The sequence below is a fragment of the Gouania willdenowi genome, chromosome 20, assembly GCF_900634775.1.
Source record: "Gouania willdenowi chromosome 20, fGouWil2.1, whole genome shotgun sequence".
NCBI classification, from domain to species: Eukaryota; Metazoa; Chordata; class Actinopteri; order Blenniiformes; family Gobiesocidae; genus Gouania; species Gouania willdenowi.
The window spans coordinates 28,300,970-28,320,756 of NC_041063.1; the positions used below are offsets into that span (position 1 = coordinate 28,300,970).

Genomic DNA, 19,787 nt, shown 5'->3' on the forward strand with positions numbered 1-19,787 from the left:
TAATTATTTTATGCATTTGTTTTTTTTACTTTGTTGTTACTTTCACTTTTTTTGTGATTTTGTGTATTTTTGTTTCTTTGTTTATGTTTGTGATCATTTTGTGTATTTCCTTTGTGTATGTTTTTGCTAATGTCTGATAGAACTATACATATATATATATATATATACATATATACTGTATATATATAGTAGTTTTACACTAGAACCATGACCACACACATATCTTTGGTTTCACATCTGAGAACCATGTGGGGTGAAGCTGTGGTTGGATGTTATTGGATGTTCTGACCTCAGGTGTGTCGACCAATGGCAGAGCCTCGATGTGCTGCAGGACGTCCTGGACGCTCCTGGCTTGTGCTGGGATGTCGTAGCCTTTAAAGAAGCAGAACCTGTCGCTGAACGTGTTCTCACTGAACCAGACGCTGGTGAAGGTGTTGAGGAGACGTTTGTCCAGGTCGTCTGTGACTCGTCCTCCGTACTGGACCTCACCTGAAGAGGGCAAAGGAGGCGGAGCTTCAACGTGAAACCGTAACGTTCATTCATACAGATCAAAGGTATTTGAACGTTAGCGTTAGCAGCTGTCCGTGTGTTTCTGACCTAGCATGTAGCGCAGACAGCTCCAGTTCACTCCTCTCCTCGCGTCTAAGTCGTCCAAATGATTCTGGACAAACTGAACGCTGGACGTGAAATCTGCCTGATTGAACTCATACGGAATGTTCCATCCTAGCGGACCAAACTTCCTCCGCTCCTGAAAACCAAACAGAGACAGGTTTTAGGTTCTTCATCCTGTAGGAGAGACCAGTAGAACCAGTAGAAACCAGTAGAAACCAGTAGAAACCAGTAGAAACCAGTAGAAACCAGTAAACCTGAACGGTGGTGTGGAGAAAAGCCACAGCGTAGAGCAGAGGTTTCCACTGAGGACAGTCACTGATCTCCAGCTGATCCTGAGTCACTCCACTGAAGGTCCTCTTTAGACCTGCTTTCATCCCTGAACCACACAGACAACGTTTTTCAAAATAAAACCCCAGAAGAGCCAGAAAGTGATTAAAGTTCAGAGTTTTCGTACCAAGTGGAGGTTCATTGGTGAACTTGATGGAGGATTGAAGGAATGTGATGGGAAACCTGTTCATAGACACATGAGTCACACGCTTTTTATAATGTGTTTCACCAAAGAGCCTGTTAGCTAACTGTGATACATTAGCCTGTTCGCTAACTCTGATATATTAGCCTGTTAGCTAACTGTGATACATTAGCCTGTTCGCTAACTCTGATATATTAGCCTGTTAGCTAACTCCGATATATTAGCCTGTTAGCTAACTCTGATACATTAGCCTGTTAGCTAACTCTGATATATTAGCCTGTTAGCTAACTCTGATACAGTAGCGCTCTATGTGGTCTCTAGAGGGCGCTCGATGTGGTTTCTTGTACCTCGGATGGACGTCAGTCGTCAGCCAGACTCTGAAACCTCTGTGCACGCTCTCCTCCGTTGCCGTGGTTACGGAGTCCAGCAGCTCGTCCAGGAAGTCCAGGCCCAGGTGACAGTTCTGGAGGAGGAGCCAGCCGCCGTCTGTCATGCTATTGGCCAATAGCCTGCGAGCGTGGACCTCCTGACCCTGACCCATTGATATGGGACGACATGGTGCCCCCTGCAGGTGGATAATTCAGAAAGACTAATCATACCAGAGACCAGTCCCACGTTATCTTATCCATAGCGACTGTTAGCTTTGCATATAGCGACCCGTTATCTTGGCGCATAGCGACCTGTTAGCTTAGCGCATAGCGACCTGTTGGCTTAGCGCATAGCGACCTGTTAGCTTAACGCATAGCGACCTGTTATCTTAGCGCATAGCGACCTGTTGTCTTAGCCCATAGCGACCTGTTAGCTTAGTGCATAGCGACCTGTTAGCTTAACGCATAGCGACCTGTTGTCTTAGCGCATAGCGACCTGTTGTCTTAGCCCATAGCGACCTGTTAGCTTAGCGCATAGTGACCTGTTAGCTTAGCGCATAGCAACCTGTTATCTTAGCACATAGCGACCTGTTAGCTTAGCGCATAGCGACCTGTTAGCTTAACGCATAGCGACCTGTTATCTTAGCGCATAGCAACCTGTTATCTTAGCGCATAGCAACCTGTTATCTTAGCGCATAGCGACCTGTTATCTTAGCGCATAGCGACCTGTTAGCTTAGCGCATAGCGACCTGTTAGCTTAGCGTATAGCGGCCTGTTAGCTTAGCGTATAGCTCACCTTGTTCTTGGCGAATCTCTCGATGTTCTCAGTGGGGTCTGAACCCATCGACAGCAGACAAACTATTGGCGTTCTGCAGTCGCTCTCCGCCAACATGGCGTCCAGATCCAGAACCACACCTTCAGCGTAACGTTGGCCCAGAGAGTCAGAAATGTAGCGGCGAGCCTGAAGATAAACGTCAGACCAGCATTATTTAAATTATATGTTTTTAAATTACAAATGAGCAATGCTTTGAGTAATAAGTAGGCATGGGTTCATACGATACAATACACGTTAATGGGTTCAGATGATCGATATGATACAATATTTTACAAAGCTTTTATTGACTTTTTTAAGAAAAAGTTTACTATTTAACTATATAATGAGTAATATTAAATGTTTTGTTGAATTCTAATATTCTAATTCATGTTTTTAGACATTTTTCTTTTACCATGCTGGTCACTTTTACCTTTTTTTTTCAATATCTAATTTATTTTAGTACTAAAATTAGCTTTAAATAAAAATAAAATAAAAAAGTCAAAGCAGTTATATTTATGCAAAAATGCATAAAAATAAGTTATAATAATGATTTAAAAAAAGTATAATAATGTTATTATTACTTATACTGAATTTTCTGAAAGAAAAAAATTGAGTTTTTGACAAATTTTACATTAAGGTTGTTTCTGTCACCCCTGCTCACCTGAGCGATGGTTCGGTCCGGACACCAGCTGCGGATCAGCAGAAGTTTCCGGAAAGAATCGAGCTGCTCGTCGTAGCCGTCAGGGATGGAGGCGTCCTCAGGAGCTGGACGATCGAACCACGACTTCCAGATCCGCTCGTTTTGGCTCACCTGGATAAAGAGTATATTATTTAAGATCCAACATGCACTTTGAGTCATGTCCCAAAAAGATCCAAACAGGGGCAGGAGATAACTGAATAACAGTTTAAAACTGTGCCTATGCTGTACGTACTTATGACCGTACCTCGCTTTTTACCATCAAAGAGTCGATGGAGCGCCGTTTCATTGACTGGGACAGTTATAGACAATCATTCCCTTTACTGTTTGTGTTCGTGCCCACCTCCCTGGAGTACCTGTTGCTGCTCCAACTCCCAGGTAATCCAAATAAGAGAAGGAGGAGAGGTTGCACGTCTAGCTTCCAGGTGAAGATCAGACGTGGCTCATGGCAGGCGTGTTTCTCCTGCTCGGACCGAGACTACAGGTGGCTGCGGGCTGTCCCTCTTTTGCAGGACATGCCCGGTGTCGTTACCTCGCCGCCGCCACTTCCCTGATTTTTCGGCAAGAAGCCGCTGCGATGCTGAATAGGTGACGAACGTGTTGCCTGGTGGTCAGGATCATCCTGGTCCTCCATAGAGCAACAGCTGATCGGGTTATTGAATGCGCGCTCTATCGCAAATAAAGCCTTCTCTCTGAACGAGCTCTTCACCAATGAAAGCCTGGATTTTATGTTCCTGACAGAGACGTGGCAGAAGGACACAGAGGTGATCCACCTGAAGGAGCTGTGCCCTGTCGGCTGCTCCTCTCTACGGAAGCCCCGCCCCGGGCGCCGGCCGAGGTCTTGCTGCTGTGTGCCAGGACAGATACATGCAGAATGATTGACACTGAACATTTTTCCTCCTTTGAATCCCAAATGATAAAGGTGGGTTCCTCAGACACTTTATGGGGTCTTAATTTACCGTCCTCCTGGCCCTGTTGGTGTTTTTCTAAATGAGTTTAATAACTTTGTATCCTCTCTTATAAAACTGGAAAGACTTTTAATCCTTAGTGACTTTAACCTGCACGTTGATGACGATAGGTCCAGCCCAGCAGTGGATCTCTTATCTATGACTGAAAGCTTTGATTTTAAACATGTATCAGGCCCCACCCACAGTAAGGGCCACACCCTGGACCTGGTGTTTTCTGTTGGTCTACATGTTGCCAATGTGTGTGTCGAGGACGTCCACGTGAGTGATCATAGCTACATTTTCTTTGATCTAAATGTCCTCTCCAAGCTGAGGTCTTCCTCCAGAAGGTCAAAGAGGAGGATCATTATGGAGTCCACGACTGGTACATTTCATGTCTTATTTGACCATCGAGCATCACTGGAATGCACCAATGTGGATACATTCCTGGATTGTTAGAACTTAAGGAGACAGTGTCAGAAAACTGAGCGAGGTCCACATGCTGCATCTAAGAGACCTTATCTCCTCCCTGAATGATCTGATTAAGGAGATCTAAAAACTTTAACCAGCTGATAGTCTCTAACAAGGGAAATCTAAAGGTGTTATTTAACACTATAAATGGTGTCTAATACCGTACCTCCTGCTACCTCTGTGTCTTGTAACGCACATAGAATGACTTTATGAGCTTTTTTCTTGATAAGATCAGAGACATTAAAGATAAAATCCCAGCACCCTCTTACTGTGACCCAGCTATTGCTGACCCCCCCCCCCCCACATGTCTGGATGGGATGTGAGCCAGTGTCAATGGAAGACATCACTGCACTTACAGATAAAATGAGTCCCACCTCTAGCTTGGTTGATGTTCTCCCCTCTAAGCTTCTTGTAAACATTATTGACTTGATTGTTCCATGGTTTCACTAAAATATACATTCTGTCTCTTTCTTCTGGGGTGTTTCCAGCTCCTTTAAACATGCAGTGGTAGAACCAAGGCTAAAGAAGCTCAGAACTTAAGAACTTTAGGACAATATCAAAGCTCCTCGTCTTTGTGAAAACTCTGGAAAAGGTGGAAGCAAAATAACTGACATCCTTCCTTGAACATCACAAGGTCTATGACAGGTTTCAGTCAGGGTTTCTGAAGCACCACTCCACTGAAACAGCACTACTGAAGGTACTCAGGAAGGTGTTCTGTTAGAGTTGTCCTCTGCCTTTGATATGGTTGATCACTGCATCATGGGCAAATCGGGCGAATGTCAGGTCCTGTGCGAGAGTGGTTTACCTCATACCTGACGGGTAGGAGCTTCAGTGTGTCAGTCAATGACATCATGTCGAGGTCAGCTAAACTATCCTGGGGTGTTCCACAGGGCTCAGTCCTAGGGCCTTTTGTTTTTATTCTACCTTCTCCCTCTTGACCAGATAATTCAGAGGTTCAGTGACGTATCTTATCACCTGTTCGTGGATGACTTACAACTGTACTGCTTGTTTAAGATCTTCAAAGTCCACAAACGTACCTCTTTAATGGACTACCTGTCCCATGTAAAGCAGGGGCTGAGTGAGAACAGTCTCCAACTAAACTCTGAGAAAACTGAGACACTCATTGATGCTCCTGACAATGTCATCACTGGTATTAAGCAACACTGGGAGATCTGAGCATGTCAGTCAAAACTAGTTTGAGGAACCTCAGAGTTCTCTTTGATAAAGACATGTCTCTAGTGCAGCATTCAAAAAAGTTGTTAAAGAACTGTTTCTTCCTGAGACAGATGTTCTCACAAAAAGAGCTGGAGATTATTATTCATGCTTTTGTGTCGTTGTGGTTGAACTACTGTAACTACCTGTTGACCTGCCTAAATAAGAAGGAGCTGATCCACCTACAGTATGTTCTAAACTCTGACCCCCACCATCAGCACAGACCATATTACTGCTGGTCTGAAGTATCTCCATGGACTTCCTGTTGCCTTCAGAGTGAACTTTAAAATTCTGGTCCTGACTTTCATGGAGCTTCATGGACAGGCTCCAGATGATATCAGAGATCTGATCCAGCTCTACACTACAGCTCAGAGTCTGAGGTCCTCAGGTCAAAACCTGCTAATGGTTCCTGGAACCTGTAGTAAAACCAGAGGAGACAGGTCTTTAAAGCTGTTGTGCTTCTTCATCTCTGGAATGAACTTCCTCAGTCCTTTCACTCCATTGACTTTGTGGAGACTTTTAAAAACCAGCTAAAGACTTCTTTATTAAACAGGCTTTTTAGAGCCAATAGATCTGCTTTATGATTGTTCATCTTATTGTTTGTATTTTATTGTGTTCACTGTAAAGCTCTGTGTGACCTCTGTCTGTGAAAAACACTATATACATAAAGTTTATCTATTTACATTAAAAAATCTAAATGAATAAATGTGAGAATGAATGGTTTCCACCTGTGAGAGGATCCGTGTGAACGGAGCGACTCTGGACAGCTGCACCAGGTTCAGCCAGGTCTGATCCAGAATCCATCTCCGTGGTTTGGACTCCACCGAGTTCAAGTCCAGAGAGGCTCCGCCTTCACAGCGTTCAGCGTAAACCAGTAAAAACATGAATGACAAGCATACACACCCCGTTACATCCTCATGTACAACTTCAGGTGTTTTCAAAGTAAAAGTTACACATTAAATGACATATTAAATTCTATTAGATATATACGTTTTACGAGCCTTTACATGTTTACCTAAAAGTTGCACAAAAGTGTGTTCAGGGAAAAATGTCATGCTAGTGTGTCTCAACTTTACGTAATCGCTTAAAAGTTTCCCACAAGCGCGTATTAGCTTTAAATGCTAATAATCATACATTTAACTTTAATGTGAGCACATAAAAGTGAGCATGTTTCACTTTTACGGTTTTACAAAGTGTAATGTTAGCGTGTATCACATTTATGTGCACACGGAAATGTTTATGTTTAAGTATTTATTACGTTTACAAACTCACTTAAAGGTTTCCCACGAGTACGTATCAGCTTCATTAGCTCAGGGAAGTTAGAATCGATCCTGTTTCACCTTTACGTCATTACTTTATAGTTTTACTCACGTGTATATTACTTTTACGTGCTCACATTAAAGTCACGAGCTAACCTGTGTTAAGTATTTATGCTAAATTAAAGTTAAACTCAACTTAAAAGTTTCACTCTGGTACACATTAGCTTTACGTGCTCAAATATTTTACGACAGAGCGTGTACTACCTAAAGTTTACGTTTTTCATTTATAGATATACTAAAAAAATACATTTAATACTTAGAACTTTTGAAAGGAGGCTGGGCCTTAGATTTTAGGTTGAGGAAAAGGAAAGAATTCAACATTAATTTTGGACTTAAAGGTAGGGTAGGTAATTTTCTCCAGATACAGTTTTTAAGTTTTTGGTTAAAATTGTCTTTATGTCCAGACAGAAATGAGGATCTTATGTTCTCTGAAAAAGGAACAAAAAAAATCCATCATCTGTAGCAGCTGTAAACCTGTAAAAATATCCACCAAAGAAAAAAGACGCTTTATTTTTCTTTAACCAATCACGTCTCTCTGTCTCCTTGATCGTTCTCGACCCCTCGCGTGCACGAGCTCACACTCAGAGCACGTCACCGCTGACAGAGTTAAAACAGAGTTTTTAGTCACGTTTCTTTAATATATATAATGATAAAGTTTATTGTTTACTTACTGTTGAATGAGACAACGTAGTTTTTACACAATATGAGCGATGAGCTGTGCTCCGCTATTGGAACACCAGCGCTCGTGCATGTAAGTGAGGGGCGTGGCTTTAGAGGGATCATAGAAGGGAGGGGACAAGTAAAAGCACAGCACTTGGAGGATGCTACCTTCAAAATCATGCTAGCTTTCAAAAATGATCTACCCTGCCTTTAAGTTTGCACTTCCACGTATAAATGATCAGGTATGTGAGTATAATCAGTTACTGTCGAATCTTCACTTAAATCTACCTGATTTTTGGAATTTGAGAACATTTTGTGGAATATTTTGAGGAAAATTTACCAGATTTTGGAAAAATTAAGAGTTCTTTCAACAATTTGAGATTAGTAATGACTTCTGCGTGATATGAGAGCTCTGCAAATATTGTGGATTTTAACTGAATGTTTGTAAAAAAAAAAAAAAGTTTTTAACTTTCTCAAGCGGGCCAAATTTGATGCTCTAAAGGGCCAGATTTGGCCCCCGGGCCTTGAGTTTGACACTTGTGTTTTATGGGTTCTGTGTAGAGTAGTTTGTATAAAAAGCATCGTTATAAATAAAGACAAGTCATAAATGAAGACGAGTGAGGACCTTTGATGAAGGTGAGAACCTCAGAGTGTGAGATGTTTCCAGCCTGAAGGTCGATCTTTAACGCTAACAGCAGCGTAAAGAGCATCTTGTGCTCCTCATAAAGACCTCTGGCTGTGTAGCAGAACACCTGACGGACGGAGAGAACATGGTTAGCCGACTGAAGCTAACCTCAGGCTAATAGCACGAGCACACCTGGTAGGTGAGGAATGTGATGATGTTAGCGATGCGTTTGGAGGTCAGCTGCGATTTGGCCGAGTTCTGCATGGACAAGTCAAACAGGCCCAGGAACTGTCGCAGAGACGTTTGGTACATCACGTTCACCAACGACATCTCCACGATCAGGAAGTACAGGATGCTCCCCCTGGTGGCCACCGGGCGGTACTCCTCCCTCGCCTGGTTGATCTTCACCTCGGTCTCCGCGGCAACAGATAGCTTCTCGCTAACCTGATAGATAACCATGATCAGTTACAGCCTGAATACTTCAATTATCTGACAAACATTTTAATCACAAAGACATTTGTAGGAATTTTATGTGAGAAACTGCAAAAATAATGATTAACAGAGAGAGAGCCTGAATCACACGTACAGGATCTTTTCTTCATGGGTATGAACTGTTGCTTTGTGTACTCACATATATACAGTAAGTTTATGCACTCAATTTCATAAATGAGATTTATTAATCACAGAAAAATAACACAGTTAATCGCTTCTTTTATCTTTTTGCAAAGCACGGAAGCAAAGAATTAAAGAACAAAGATATTTTTATCACAACATACAACTTTTACATGATTCTGTGTACGCACAACTTTGATACTCATGTATTATTCATACATATTAAATCCATGTATTTACTTATACAGTATTGTGTATCTGTGTGTGTTTGTCACCTCGTGTGCCGTGGTCTTTGTGACGCTGAGGACTTGGATCAGGGACTCATCGTCTACCAGTGAGCCCTGGGTGCTGGTCAGCCTCACCAACAGACTGTCCTCCAGCTCCTGCATCTTCCTCCGATTGGACGTCACCTCCTCCAGGAGCTTCACTCGCTCCGCCTCCAGCTCCTGATTGGACCACAGCGGTCAGAAGAAGGGTCGCACACTTTCATCAAGTTTTGACCCAAAAAAAATAGGGTTAGTGTTCTTAACTAACATGAGCCAAACCTGGGAGGAAAAATGTATTTAAATACAAATACATGTAAACCTAGAGCAGTTTATAACTGAGATAATACAGAAAATCACAAAGACGTGAAAAAATAATCCTGATGTATTGAGGAAGTTACATTTTTATACATTAAACTAAACATGCAATAATGAAAAAACAATAAAAGAAGAATTTGTTTTTTTTAGTTTTAAAAACTGAACTTCTGTTTCAGAGGTGTAAATATGAGGGAAAAGGTTTTTACGTTTTTTGTCCTTTTAGCCAAAATGCTAACATGCTAGAGCTAGCGAAAATGCTAATGTACCGTTAATGCTTGCATTACAATTATTGTTGTTTGAACCAGTGAAAAAGCACAATAACTATTGGGTTAGCATGTATGTAGCTAGCCACAAAGCTAACATTCCCACATGCTAACCCACGCTTATTAATCTGGAAATTAGGGCTGAACGATTTTGAAAAATAATCTAATTGTGATTTAATATGTGATTATTTTTTCAAGGACTTCTTGTCATGTATTTTGCAATGAACACAAGCAATAAATCAATCTGTTTCATAATAAACCATTTGAATATACTACTATACTACTTTATTGATACCTTACTTTTTTTTAAATCAATGGAAAAACACAAAATAACAAAATAATAAAAAACATCAAACTGGTTATTTTTTAACATTTTTAACAATATGTCACAAAATAAATGAAAAATACAAAATAAATAGTTCTAAATAAAACACTATAAATGTATAAATAAAACAGTAATAAATAACATATAAATAACTTTTTTACATTAACAAAACACTAAACCAGGGGTCTGTAAACTTTACTGTCAAAAGAGCCATTTAGCCTCATCTCACCTTCTGGAGCTGAAACAAAAGCTTGTATAAAATTCAATATAGTTAAAATTACATTGGATAATGTTTATAAAGAATATTTTTTTATAGTTAATGTATATGAAAGTCTATAAAAAGTAACATGAATATAATAACACATGATCATGTGATCAACACATGCTAATTACTCATTTCTTGCCACACATAAAACATACATATTTAACCTGTACATTGGTGGTTAAATGAATCTGTTCCCACACAATTAAAATCTGTATTTTCTTCCAGAAATAGTGTTTTTGTTGGTTTAGTTTCTTACCAGGGATTTAAAACTTAAGGTTAGTCACAGGTGGAGGAAAGTTGATGGTCTGTAGATGTTGTAGGAATGTGCTGAGTCATTGTACAATGTGATTTATTTTAGATTAATAAATTGTTATATCATGATTATATTTATCATTAATCATTAATAACCTCTGTGAAAAAATAACTATTTATTTCAATAGTTTTATAAAGCTATAGGGGGCCATTGTATAAGAGTCAAAGGGCCACATTAGGCCCCAGAACCACAGGTAGCAAACACCTGCACTAAACCTACATATTTAGTAACAATACATATTCAAATTAAGCATATCAAACATAACTTAACAATATAAAATAGTGCTAAAGGTGAATAACTGAGCTGTTCCTCTGATGCTGATCTGACTCATGACGACAAGGTTAAATATGTTGATTATCTCTGTTTTAACAAATTAACTCACAACGTTTTAACTGTTAGATAATATATGATCATAAGTCACGACTCCAACTAAAAGTTGCCGGCAGCCGAGGCACGGTAGCGGCCGATGTGCGGGGAAACCTACGCAGCCTAGCAGCGCTACGCTGAGACCACCCAGCAGCCCACGTACAGTAGCTCCTCCCATCAGTCAGCGCCACGTGTAGGTTCTTAAGGAGGACTGACAGGCAGCACAGCAGTATCAATGTTTGTCTGAGGCTTAAAGATTAACGCCACCTTAAAAATACCGTTAACAGGACCGATAACGATGAAGCATGTTGGTCCAAAAAAAAAAATGTAAAAATTGCAGTCTTTGCGTTTTATAATATCACGAGAATATCGCAAATGTGATTAATTGATCAGCCTTAGTGGAAATGTTGGGTTTCAGGAGATGACTTGGTTGTATTTGACGCTATACAAATAAAATTGAACCAACATTAACCAAAAGCTAACATAGAGTTAGCCAAAAAGCCATAAATAGAGGGTCCAAAAATATGGACGTGTATTGCATCCACTTAAAAAAATAAAAATCTGTTTTTTCTCAATAATTTAAGTGTTTTTTGGGTTACAAATTTTTTATCTTCTGTTTTTTGAAGTAATTTTTTAAGTTTTTCATGCAAATGTTTATTTTCCAGGTTAAAAGCCTTTTCACACTCAGAAATCTCACTTGTCCAATCAGTGGTTAGAGTTTGGAAGCAGGGTTTTAAAAGTCGCCACAAAAATACATCATTCAGAAATACTGATTTCTATTTTTTCAAGTGAAAGCTAAACATGTTTGTATCTGAATCTTAATAAGAAACGTTCTCGTGACAGAATGAAACCTGTTTCTCCAGCAGGATGACCCGTCCCAGCAGCTGGTCCTCCAGTCCTCGCTGCGTCACGGTGAAGTCCACCACGGCGGTGCGTGCGCTAACCTCAGGGCTGTACGCTGGGTTGGAGAGCTTAGTGGTGATGTAGAGCGTGAAACCCTTCATCACGTCCACCTCCTTATCGCCAACTTTCACCTGGATGAAGAAAAGACACAGCATAGCCCCGCCCCTTTTACTACGTGCTAAGCTAAAGGAGATGTTTGCTAACCTTATACGTGGATCCAGACTTGATGTAGTTCTTGTCCAGGATGTGGTCCAGGACCGGGTCCAGCTCCTCTCCTACGTCCTCTACCAGCAGGGGGCGCCCCAGGGACAGACTGTCCTCCAGGTGGGGGCGAAAATACTTGTGATTTAAAGACGTTACCTGAGGAGTAAAAAATACTCAAATTATAACATTTTTATCGTCAAATATGAAGCAAATAAACATGAAAAAATTACGATAATAATAATAGGCTATTTCAAAATAAAAGTGATTGTTTGAATAATTATATTTATTAATGAACTATTATTTGTTCCCTTTCTTCACAGTCAGCAATAAATCCCCTTCAAAATAAAAGCACTTTTTATAATTATGAATGGTAAATTTCTTAAGATGAAGCCATACAGGCTAGTGGAAAAATTAGGTAGTTTATTTATTATTATTTTGTAAAATGTAACATAATATTAAAGGACGTCTAAGTGTGATCAGGTGTTCAGCTTCTCTCCAGAAGGTTTCCAGGTGTGGACAGGACCAGAAAATATGAACATGGCCCACAGACTCCTCCCCCCAAACCTGTCAAACACTCAATTTGACTTTTGATTTGTTGTGACAAAGAAACGTATTCAATTATTCCAAAGTCCTGCCAAAGCAGAGAATGTGTATTAATGTACAGATTCTTCCTTATTTGGAGCCAATTCTCCAATTATATCTTTAGGTTTTTTTGAAGCAAATGCGTTAAATAATAATTGTATAATGTTTGAATATTTAGCTTCTTAATTTCTTTGGTAAAAAAATAACGATAAAAGTCTTCCTGACCCAATTCATAAATCTGGCATAATTCCTCAAAACTAATTAGGTTTCCATTATTAATTATCCTATGAAAAGTAGTCATAGCTTGCTTAGAACATTGTTTGTATTTATGGTTCTGTAATGATGGAGGGAAACACAGACCAACCATCATCATCATCTCACCATGGAGCTGAAATCTCCATGGTAACAGTGATTCTGTAGCCGATACATTTCAGTTAGTGTGCTGGATAGGAACATCTATTAATGCTAATGCTTCATTTAGCCTCATACTGTAGGTGACGTTACACCAACACACATTGTGCTGACACATCGTAGTCCTTACAAATAATTCATAAAATGGAATGTAAGGACTGGGTGTTTGTACAGTGAGTATCCAGAGTACTTCCTGTACCTTTCCAGGGTGTTCAGGGGTAGTGGGATGTCTGAGTCAAGTGTTTTATTTTCTATCCCTTCTATAGTTACGCCCTCTCTAACAGTGGCTCCGTGAAAAAATGAAGAGTCGTGGGTTTAGTTTTAATAATAAAATAAATAAAATAAAATAAAATTGATATTATTTGTGCATAGTCACAATTCTCCTGCATTAATGAACCTCCTATAAAATAAAAGCAATGCGCGCGTGTGTGTGTGTGTGCGTGGTGTGTGTGCGTGTGTGTGTGTGCGTGGTGTGTGTGCGTGTGTGTGTGTGCGTGTGTGTGCGTGCATGTGTGCGTGTGTGTGCGTGTGTGTCCGTGCATGTGTCTGTGTGTGTGCGTGCGTGTGTCTGTGTGTGTCTGTGTGTGTGCGTGTGTGTCCGTGCATGTGTCTGTGTGTGTGCGTGCGTGTGTCTGTGTGTGTCTGTGTGTGTGCGTGTGTGTCCGTGCATGTGTCTGTGTGTGTCTGTGTGTGTGCGTGCGTGCAAGTGTCTGTGTGTGTGTGCGTGTGCAGTCATGCGTGTAGACCTGCAGCTCCCGCTCCCTGTTCCTGATCCAGGTTTTCCCCTGACCCTGGGGGTCTATGAGCAGAGGGTAACGTGCTGCTTTGGTCACTACGATGCCGTTCTGAGTTGAAAGGTCGTCGCTAGGTAAACCCTGAAGGTTCCACTCGCTCACTGTGGCGTTGTCCACCAGGAGGTTGATCACATTCAGGTTCTACAGCAGAGACATGTCGTGAACTCACAAATCCATAGAAATATTCCATCAGTACAAATCTGAAATAATTATATATATATATATATATTTTTTTTTTAAATGTATTGAGAAATATAAAATCTGCAAAAAATGTAAAATTTTTAAAAAGAAATGTAAAAAACAAAAATAAAGAAAATGTAAAAGTATTTTCAAAGTTTAAAAGATACAATATTTGTTGAAAAAGTTAAAGTTGAAAAAGGTGTAAAGCAGCGTCTCACAGCAGTGAAGGGGATGCGTTTCTCCTCCATCTCCTTCTTCCACAGCTCCATCAGCTGACTGCGATACTCCTGGTTAAACGGTCCAGAGTACGACAAGAACCCAGTCGCCAGCAGCACGTCTCCCACCAGGTTCTGGATCTGAGTCTGGAACCCAGCGCTGCTGTCGGTCCAACGCACCTGGAGGAGGAGGAGGAGGAGGAGGAGGTGAGGGCGGAGCATAGACAGGAGGAAGAACAGACTAACCTTCTCTCCTCCCAGCCCGTCAATCAGAGCCGTAGCGTTGGACATTTTCCTCCTGCAGGTCTGAGCGTCATCCTCCAGGTCCTGTTTCTCCTTCATAGCAGCATCATACAGAGCCTGCACACACACACACACACACACACACACACACACACACACACACACACACACACACACAGACACAGACACAGACACACACACACACACACACACTCGCTAATGTACAGTAGTGAGTTTACACTGATCCATTTTAATAATACAATATTTGCGGTGGCTATCCGTACAGTAGCCATATCAATAAATAGATATTCTATCCATACACAGTGCCCCTCATTGGCCAGTTTAGGTCACGCTACATACGTGTACTTTGCTAAACATACCAATATCTCTGGGGGTTGTCCGTACGGCAACCGTACAAATAAACACTTTCTACAATATTCCATGATTGAAGGGGGCGTGTTTGAAGGGGGCGTGTTCATGGGTGTCAGACAGACTGACAGAGATCAAATCGAAGCGTCATGAACAGCGTTAACACAGAGGGAAATTTATTTGTTATTTTTTATATTTGCAGCATTTTCTAAACAATTTTAGGTAGCATAGTTATTTGAGTATGCTGCAGAATGGTACTATGTTCCTGAAAAAAACATGATACCCCCCTTTAAAGATAATGTTTATTATATTTAGTTGAGTTCAGTAATGTGTGAATGTTAAGATTTATATTATTATTGGGGAAATGTTGAGAGAGAATGTTGGTTTTCCTTCAGTTGCAGCCGCCAGATATTAGTTTGGACCAGCAGAGGGTGCTGGTAACCCAGTGTTTGGTTGGCATGCAGTTATTCTGTGCAGTGAAGAAGAGATGCTACGCTAGCAGACAGAGCTAATAGAAAAACATGACTTTTACAGATATTCACGTAATATTACAGATATTCTTTGGGGGCTAAGGGGATAAGTAATCATTTATGAACATGTTTAAGAGTAGAAGGCGACTACAAAGCGAGTAGTAGGCCAATGTGTGTGTGTCTTCACCTGCACTGCGTCCAGCTCCCTCTGTTTGTCGTCCAGCTGCTCCTGAGCTTTAGCGAGTTCAGCCTGAGCAACGATCAGACGAGCTTCCTGTAGAGCTAGGTTAGCCTGTGGACACACGAACAGTACACACATTAACACACACACACACACACACACACACACACACACACATTAACACACACACACACACACACACCTTGAGGGGCAGGACCTCCTTGTTGATGCTGTAGAAGTCCTTCATGGCGTGGGTCCAGGAGCACAGTCCTGCTACGTTCCCACACGTCCTCTTGGCTGACTCCAAGTTGAAGTCGTCCATGGTCAGGTAGGGGGTGAGCAGCTCCACCACCTCCTCAGTGATGGAGTCCTGCAGCCAATCAGCACACACCACACAGTCAGCTGACTGAACGGTGAGGTCTACGGCACCAGTCATGTGTGTTTTAATGTGTGTGTGTGTGTGTTAATGTGTCTGTTAGTGTGTGTGTGTTAATGTGTGTTAGTGTGTGTGTGTGTGTGTGTGTGTGTGTTAATGTGTCTGATAGTGTGTGTGTGTGTGTGTGTGTGTGTGTGTGTGTGTGTGTGTGTGTGTGTGTGTGTGTGTGTGTGTGTGTGTGTTAATTTGTCTGATAGTGTGTGTGTGTTAGTGTGTGTGTGTGTGTGTGTGTGACCTTGCTAAAGTTGAGCAGCATGCTGAGAAAGGATGAGTTCTGCATCAGTTTCATGGCTTCAGTCCATGAAGGCCTCGGACAGAGTCTCTCAGGGTCAGAGGTCACTGTGTCAATCTGAGACATAGAGTTTAGATATGAGCTGATTAAAAACCACCACAGATGAGATCTAATAACATCTAATAACATTTAATAACATATAATAATGTCTAACAATGTCTAATAACATCTAATAACATCTAATAACATTTAATAACATCTAATAATGTCTAATAACATCTAATAACATATAATAACATATAATAATGTCTAATAACATCTAATAACATTTAATAACATATAATAATGTCTAATAACATCTAATAACATATAATAATGTCTAATAACATCTAATAACATTTAATAATATATAATAATGTCTAATAACGTCTAATAACATAATAACATTTAATAACATATAATAATGTCTAATAACATCTAATAACATATAATAATGTCTAATAATATCTAATGCTGTCTAACATCTATGATAGTAAAAACAGGATTGGGATTGAAATCATAAAGTTTTGTATTCAAGTTAATTGATTAGTTTTTAGTGATATTAAATTCCATAAATATAGTGTACATTACAGATAGGAGACACACACACACATATAAATGTGTTATTATTGTAATTAAAAAAAAAAAAAAAAAAAAATAATAATAATAATAATAATAATAATAATAATAATAATAATAATAGCTGATTGTATTGTCATGTGGATAAAGAGCTAAATGTCTGTGAGCTGAATAAAGAAAAACCTGAAAAAAAACTTGTTCTTGGAAGTAAAAAAAACTCAAACTTTTATTCTTTCATTTGATTTCAAATTCATTTAAATTCTAAACCTTGTGTCTGCCATGAAATCAGAGCTAAACTTTCCTTCTTTATGATCATATCTGACTGTATGATGGTGTCTGACTGTATGATGGTGTTTGACTGTATGATGGTGTTTGACTGTATGATGGTGTCTGACTGTATGATGGTGTTTGACTGTATGATGGTGTCTGACTGTATGATGGTGTTTGACTGTATGATGGTGTTTGACTGTATGATGGTGTTTGACTGTATGATGGTGTTTGACTGTATGATGGTGTCTGACTGGATGATGGTGTTTGACTGGATGATGGTGTTTAACTCCGCCCCGTAGTGTTTTCTCACCTTTCTCTGGAACAGCAGCAGCACAGCGTCCATGATCCTCATGATGAGATGAGGAGGTTTCTGCAGTTTCCTCACTGTGGCAATGTCTGCTGGTTTTATGGTCTACACACACACACACACACACACACGCTACAGTAAAGATATCAATCATATCAATCATATTGATCTCTTTCACCTGCAGAGCAGCTTCTGCAGCCTGTAGCGCTGGTTTCGCTGCCTCTAGTTTAGACTCAGCTACAGTTTTATCAGCTTCAATCTCATCCACGATGAGCTGAGCTTTGTCCTTCACCCTCTGAACCTGCTGCTTCACCTGGACACGCCCATCACACACACAGTCACAGATATGAGAATATGAGACGATATTAATATGAGATGTGCTTCACATTGTGTAACATCATTATTTGTTAGTTTGATGTTTTCACCTTCTCTGCAGCCTGAGCTTTGGACGTCACTTCCTGTAGAACCTCATCAGCTTTCTGTGAGGCCACGTCCAGTTCCTTCTCCTTCAGAACCAGGTGGTCAGCGAGCTGAGACACAGACTGCTCCGCCTCCATCAGCTTAGACAGACCTGGAGAAAATATGAGTAAATGGAACAAAAATAAAACAAATTATCCATTTTCTGATCCGCTTCTTCCTTTTTTTAGGGTAAAATAAAATAGGATAAAGAAATAGAATAGGACAAAATAAAACAGGATCAATTAGAAAAAAGCAAAAAATTAAATAAATTAGACAAAGAAAAATATTATAGGATAAAGAAATAAAATAGGGAAAAATTAAACATGATAAAATCAAAAATACAACACAATAAAAAAAATACAAATCAAATACAACAAAAATAAAGGAATAAAATAGAACAAAATTAAATTAAATGAAACCAAATCAAACAGAATGAGATAATGTGTGTGTGTGTGTGCGTGTGTGTGTGTGTCGAATCACGCCACTTGTTCAGCACGCATGCATACACTGATTGGGCCAGGGGTGGTAATACAACAAGAAAAGCCCCACCCACATTAGGCGTGAGAAAGAGAAGAGGCACCTGTATGCATGCGCTGGGCCAGCATGCCCACGTGGGCCACCTTCTCGGCGTAGATGACCTTGTAGCTGTCGATGAAGGTCAGGTACGACTTCGGTGTCACAAAGGTTTGACGTCGAAACCGCTCGAAATACTCGCCGCACTTTTCTGCCACCAGGTCCTGAGATAACACGGGACACGCAGTCACTCAGCACACCGGTGTCACAGAAACATCCGACACCTGGGCCTACCTGGAAGGTCGCCATGGTTACCACCACGCTCCGCCTCACGTCGTCTGAGCAGCGGAGGTCTTTGTACTGAGACAGGAAGTGGTCGGACACGGCGGTGAGGGCGTCACGAGGCCAGCGCTGGAACCAGTCCACGGTGCAGCCAGAGATCAGACCAGGGAACTGGGACAGGGTCAGAGGTCAAAGGTCATCGAGTAAACACAGCGTCATAGGGATGGTCGGCATGGCGTCACTTCCTGTCGGTGTAAACCAACCACTGTCAGCACTGGTCGTTACTATCTTTACTATTCCTGGTTATTGAATTAAACAGTTTTATTAGTTCTTATTGCATTCCACCAGGAATAAATATAAAATATAAATATACAGATGTAACCACACCACAGTGCTGTGTGTCATATATTGTTACATTATTACGTTATTTCAGAATACAGAAACCATCCCAATGAGGGATTATTATTTATTTTGGTTACTGGTCAATCTGTGGAGATGTTTGTGTTACGTAGGTTCAGAATCAGAATCAGAATCAGAATCAGAATCAGAATCAGAATCAGAATACCTTACGCAGTTTGAGGAAGTGTGTGTGTAGTGTTTTAGATGTTTGGTCATGTTGTTAATGATGTAATGTGTTTGTTGATGATTTTAAATGTTTTTATGATTTTTAAACTGTTGAATGTTTTCTTTTGCACTTTTTGATCATATAAAGCACAATGAGATGCCTTGTGAATGAAATATTATATACAAATACATAAAGTCAGTGTTTTCTCTTCCCAAAACCCCAGAATATTATAGTGAGGAAGTCATTTTATCACAGGTTAATAAACAACATGTCTGTTATGTCCTGTGGGACGCACTAAACCCCAGAAATATAGAGTAAATATACAGCACTGTACTGCATACACAGGCAGTTTATCATTGTACTGATCAGTAGAGCTCATATCTATACTAGGGAGAATACATCTATATTTATATTTATGTCTATATTTATATTTATATATATTCCTGGTGCTGCCACCTGGTGGAATGCAGTAGGAACTAATCACTGGTAAATAAAGCCTATCAATAACAATAACAGGAACACATATTAGCACCCTGGTGAAGACCCTAATGACCAGTGACGACAGTGGTTGGTTGTTACCGACAGGAAATGACATCACTCCATGCCGACCATCTCTCTATCAGCACTTCCTGTTTTA

At 40.4% G+C, this 19,787-nt stretch overlaps 1 protein-coding gene across 1 annotated transcript in view; it reads right to left on the reverse strand.

Moving 5' to 3' along the window:
* Positions 1-19,787, reverse strand: part of dnah5l (dynein, axonemal, heavy chain 5 like) — a 63,363-nt gene that overhangs the window by 6,340 nt on the left and 37,236 nt on the right. Inside the window, exons 69-92 of the mRNA XM_028434110.1 lie at positions 18,598-18,756; positions 18,371-18,527; positions 17,757-17,902; positions 17,510-17,644; positions 17,335-17,436; positions 16,140-16,253; positions 15,671-15,838; positions 15,475-15,579; positions 14,452-14,565; positions 14,209-14,385; positions 13,763-13,951; positions 12,024-12,179; positions 11,768-11,950; positions 9,079-9,249; positions 8,384-8,635; positions 8,192-8,318; positions 6,316-6,437; positions 2,925-3,074; positions 2,246-2,410; positions 1,429-1,646; positions 1,067-1,122; positions 867-988; positions 598-748; positions 290-489 (exon numbers count right to left, since the gene is read on the reverse strand). Of these exons, the coding sequence (XP_028289911.1) occupies positions 290-489; positions 598-748; positions 867-988; positions 1,067-1,122; positions 1,429-1,646; positions 2,246-2,410; positions 2,925-3,074; positions 6,316-6,437; positions 8,192-8,318; positions 8,384-8,635; positions 9,079-9,249; positions 11,768-11,950; positions 12,024-12,179; positions 13,763-13,951; positions 14,209-14,385; positions 14,452-14,565; positions 15,475-15,579; positions 15,671-15,838; positions 16,140-16,253; positions 17,335-17,436; positions 17,510-17,644; positions 17,757-17,902; positions 18,371-18,527; positions 18,598-18,756 (3,639 nt within the window). The remainder of the gene's footprint in view (positions 1-289; positions 490-597; positions 749-866; positions 989-1,066; positions 1,123-1,428; positions 1,647-2,245; positions 2,411-2,924; positions 3,075-6,315; positions 6,438-8,191; positions 8,319-8,383; positions 8,636-9,078; positions 9,250-11,767; positions 11,951-12,023; positions 12,180-13,762; positions 13,952-14,208; positions 14,386-14,451; positions 14,566-15,474; positions 15,580-15,670; positions 15,839-16,139; positions 16,254-17,334; positions 17,437-17,509; positions 17,645-17,756; positions 17,903-18,370; positions 18,528-18,597; positions 18,757-19,787) is intronic.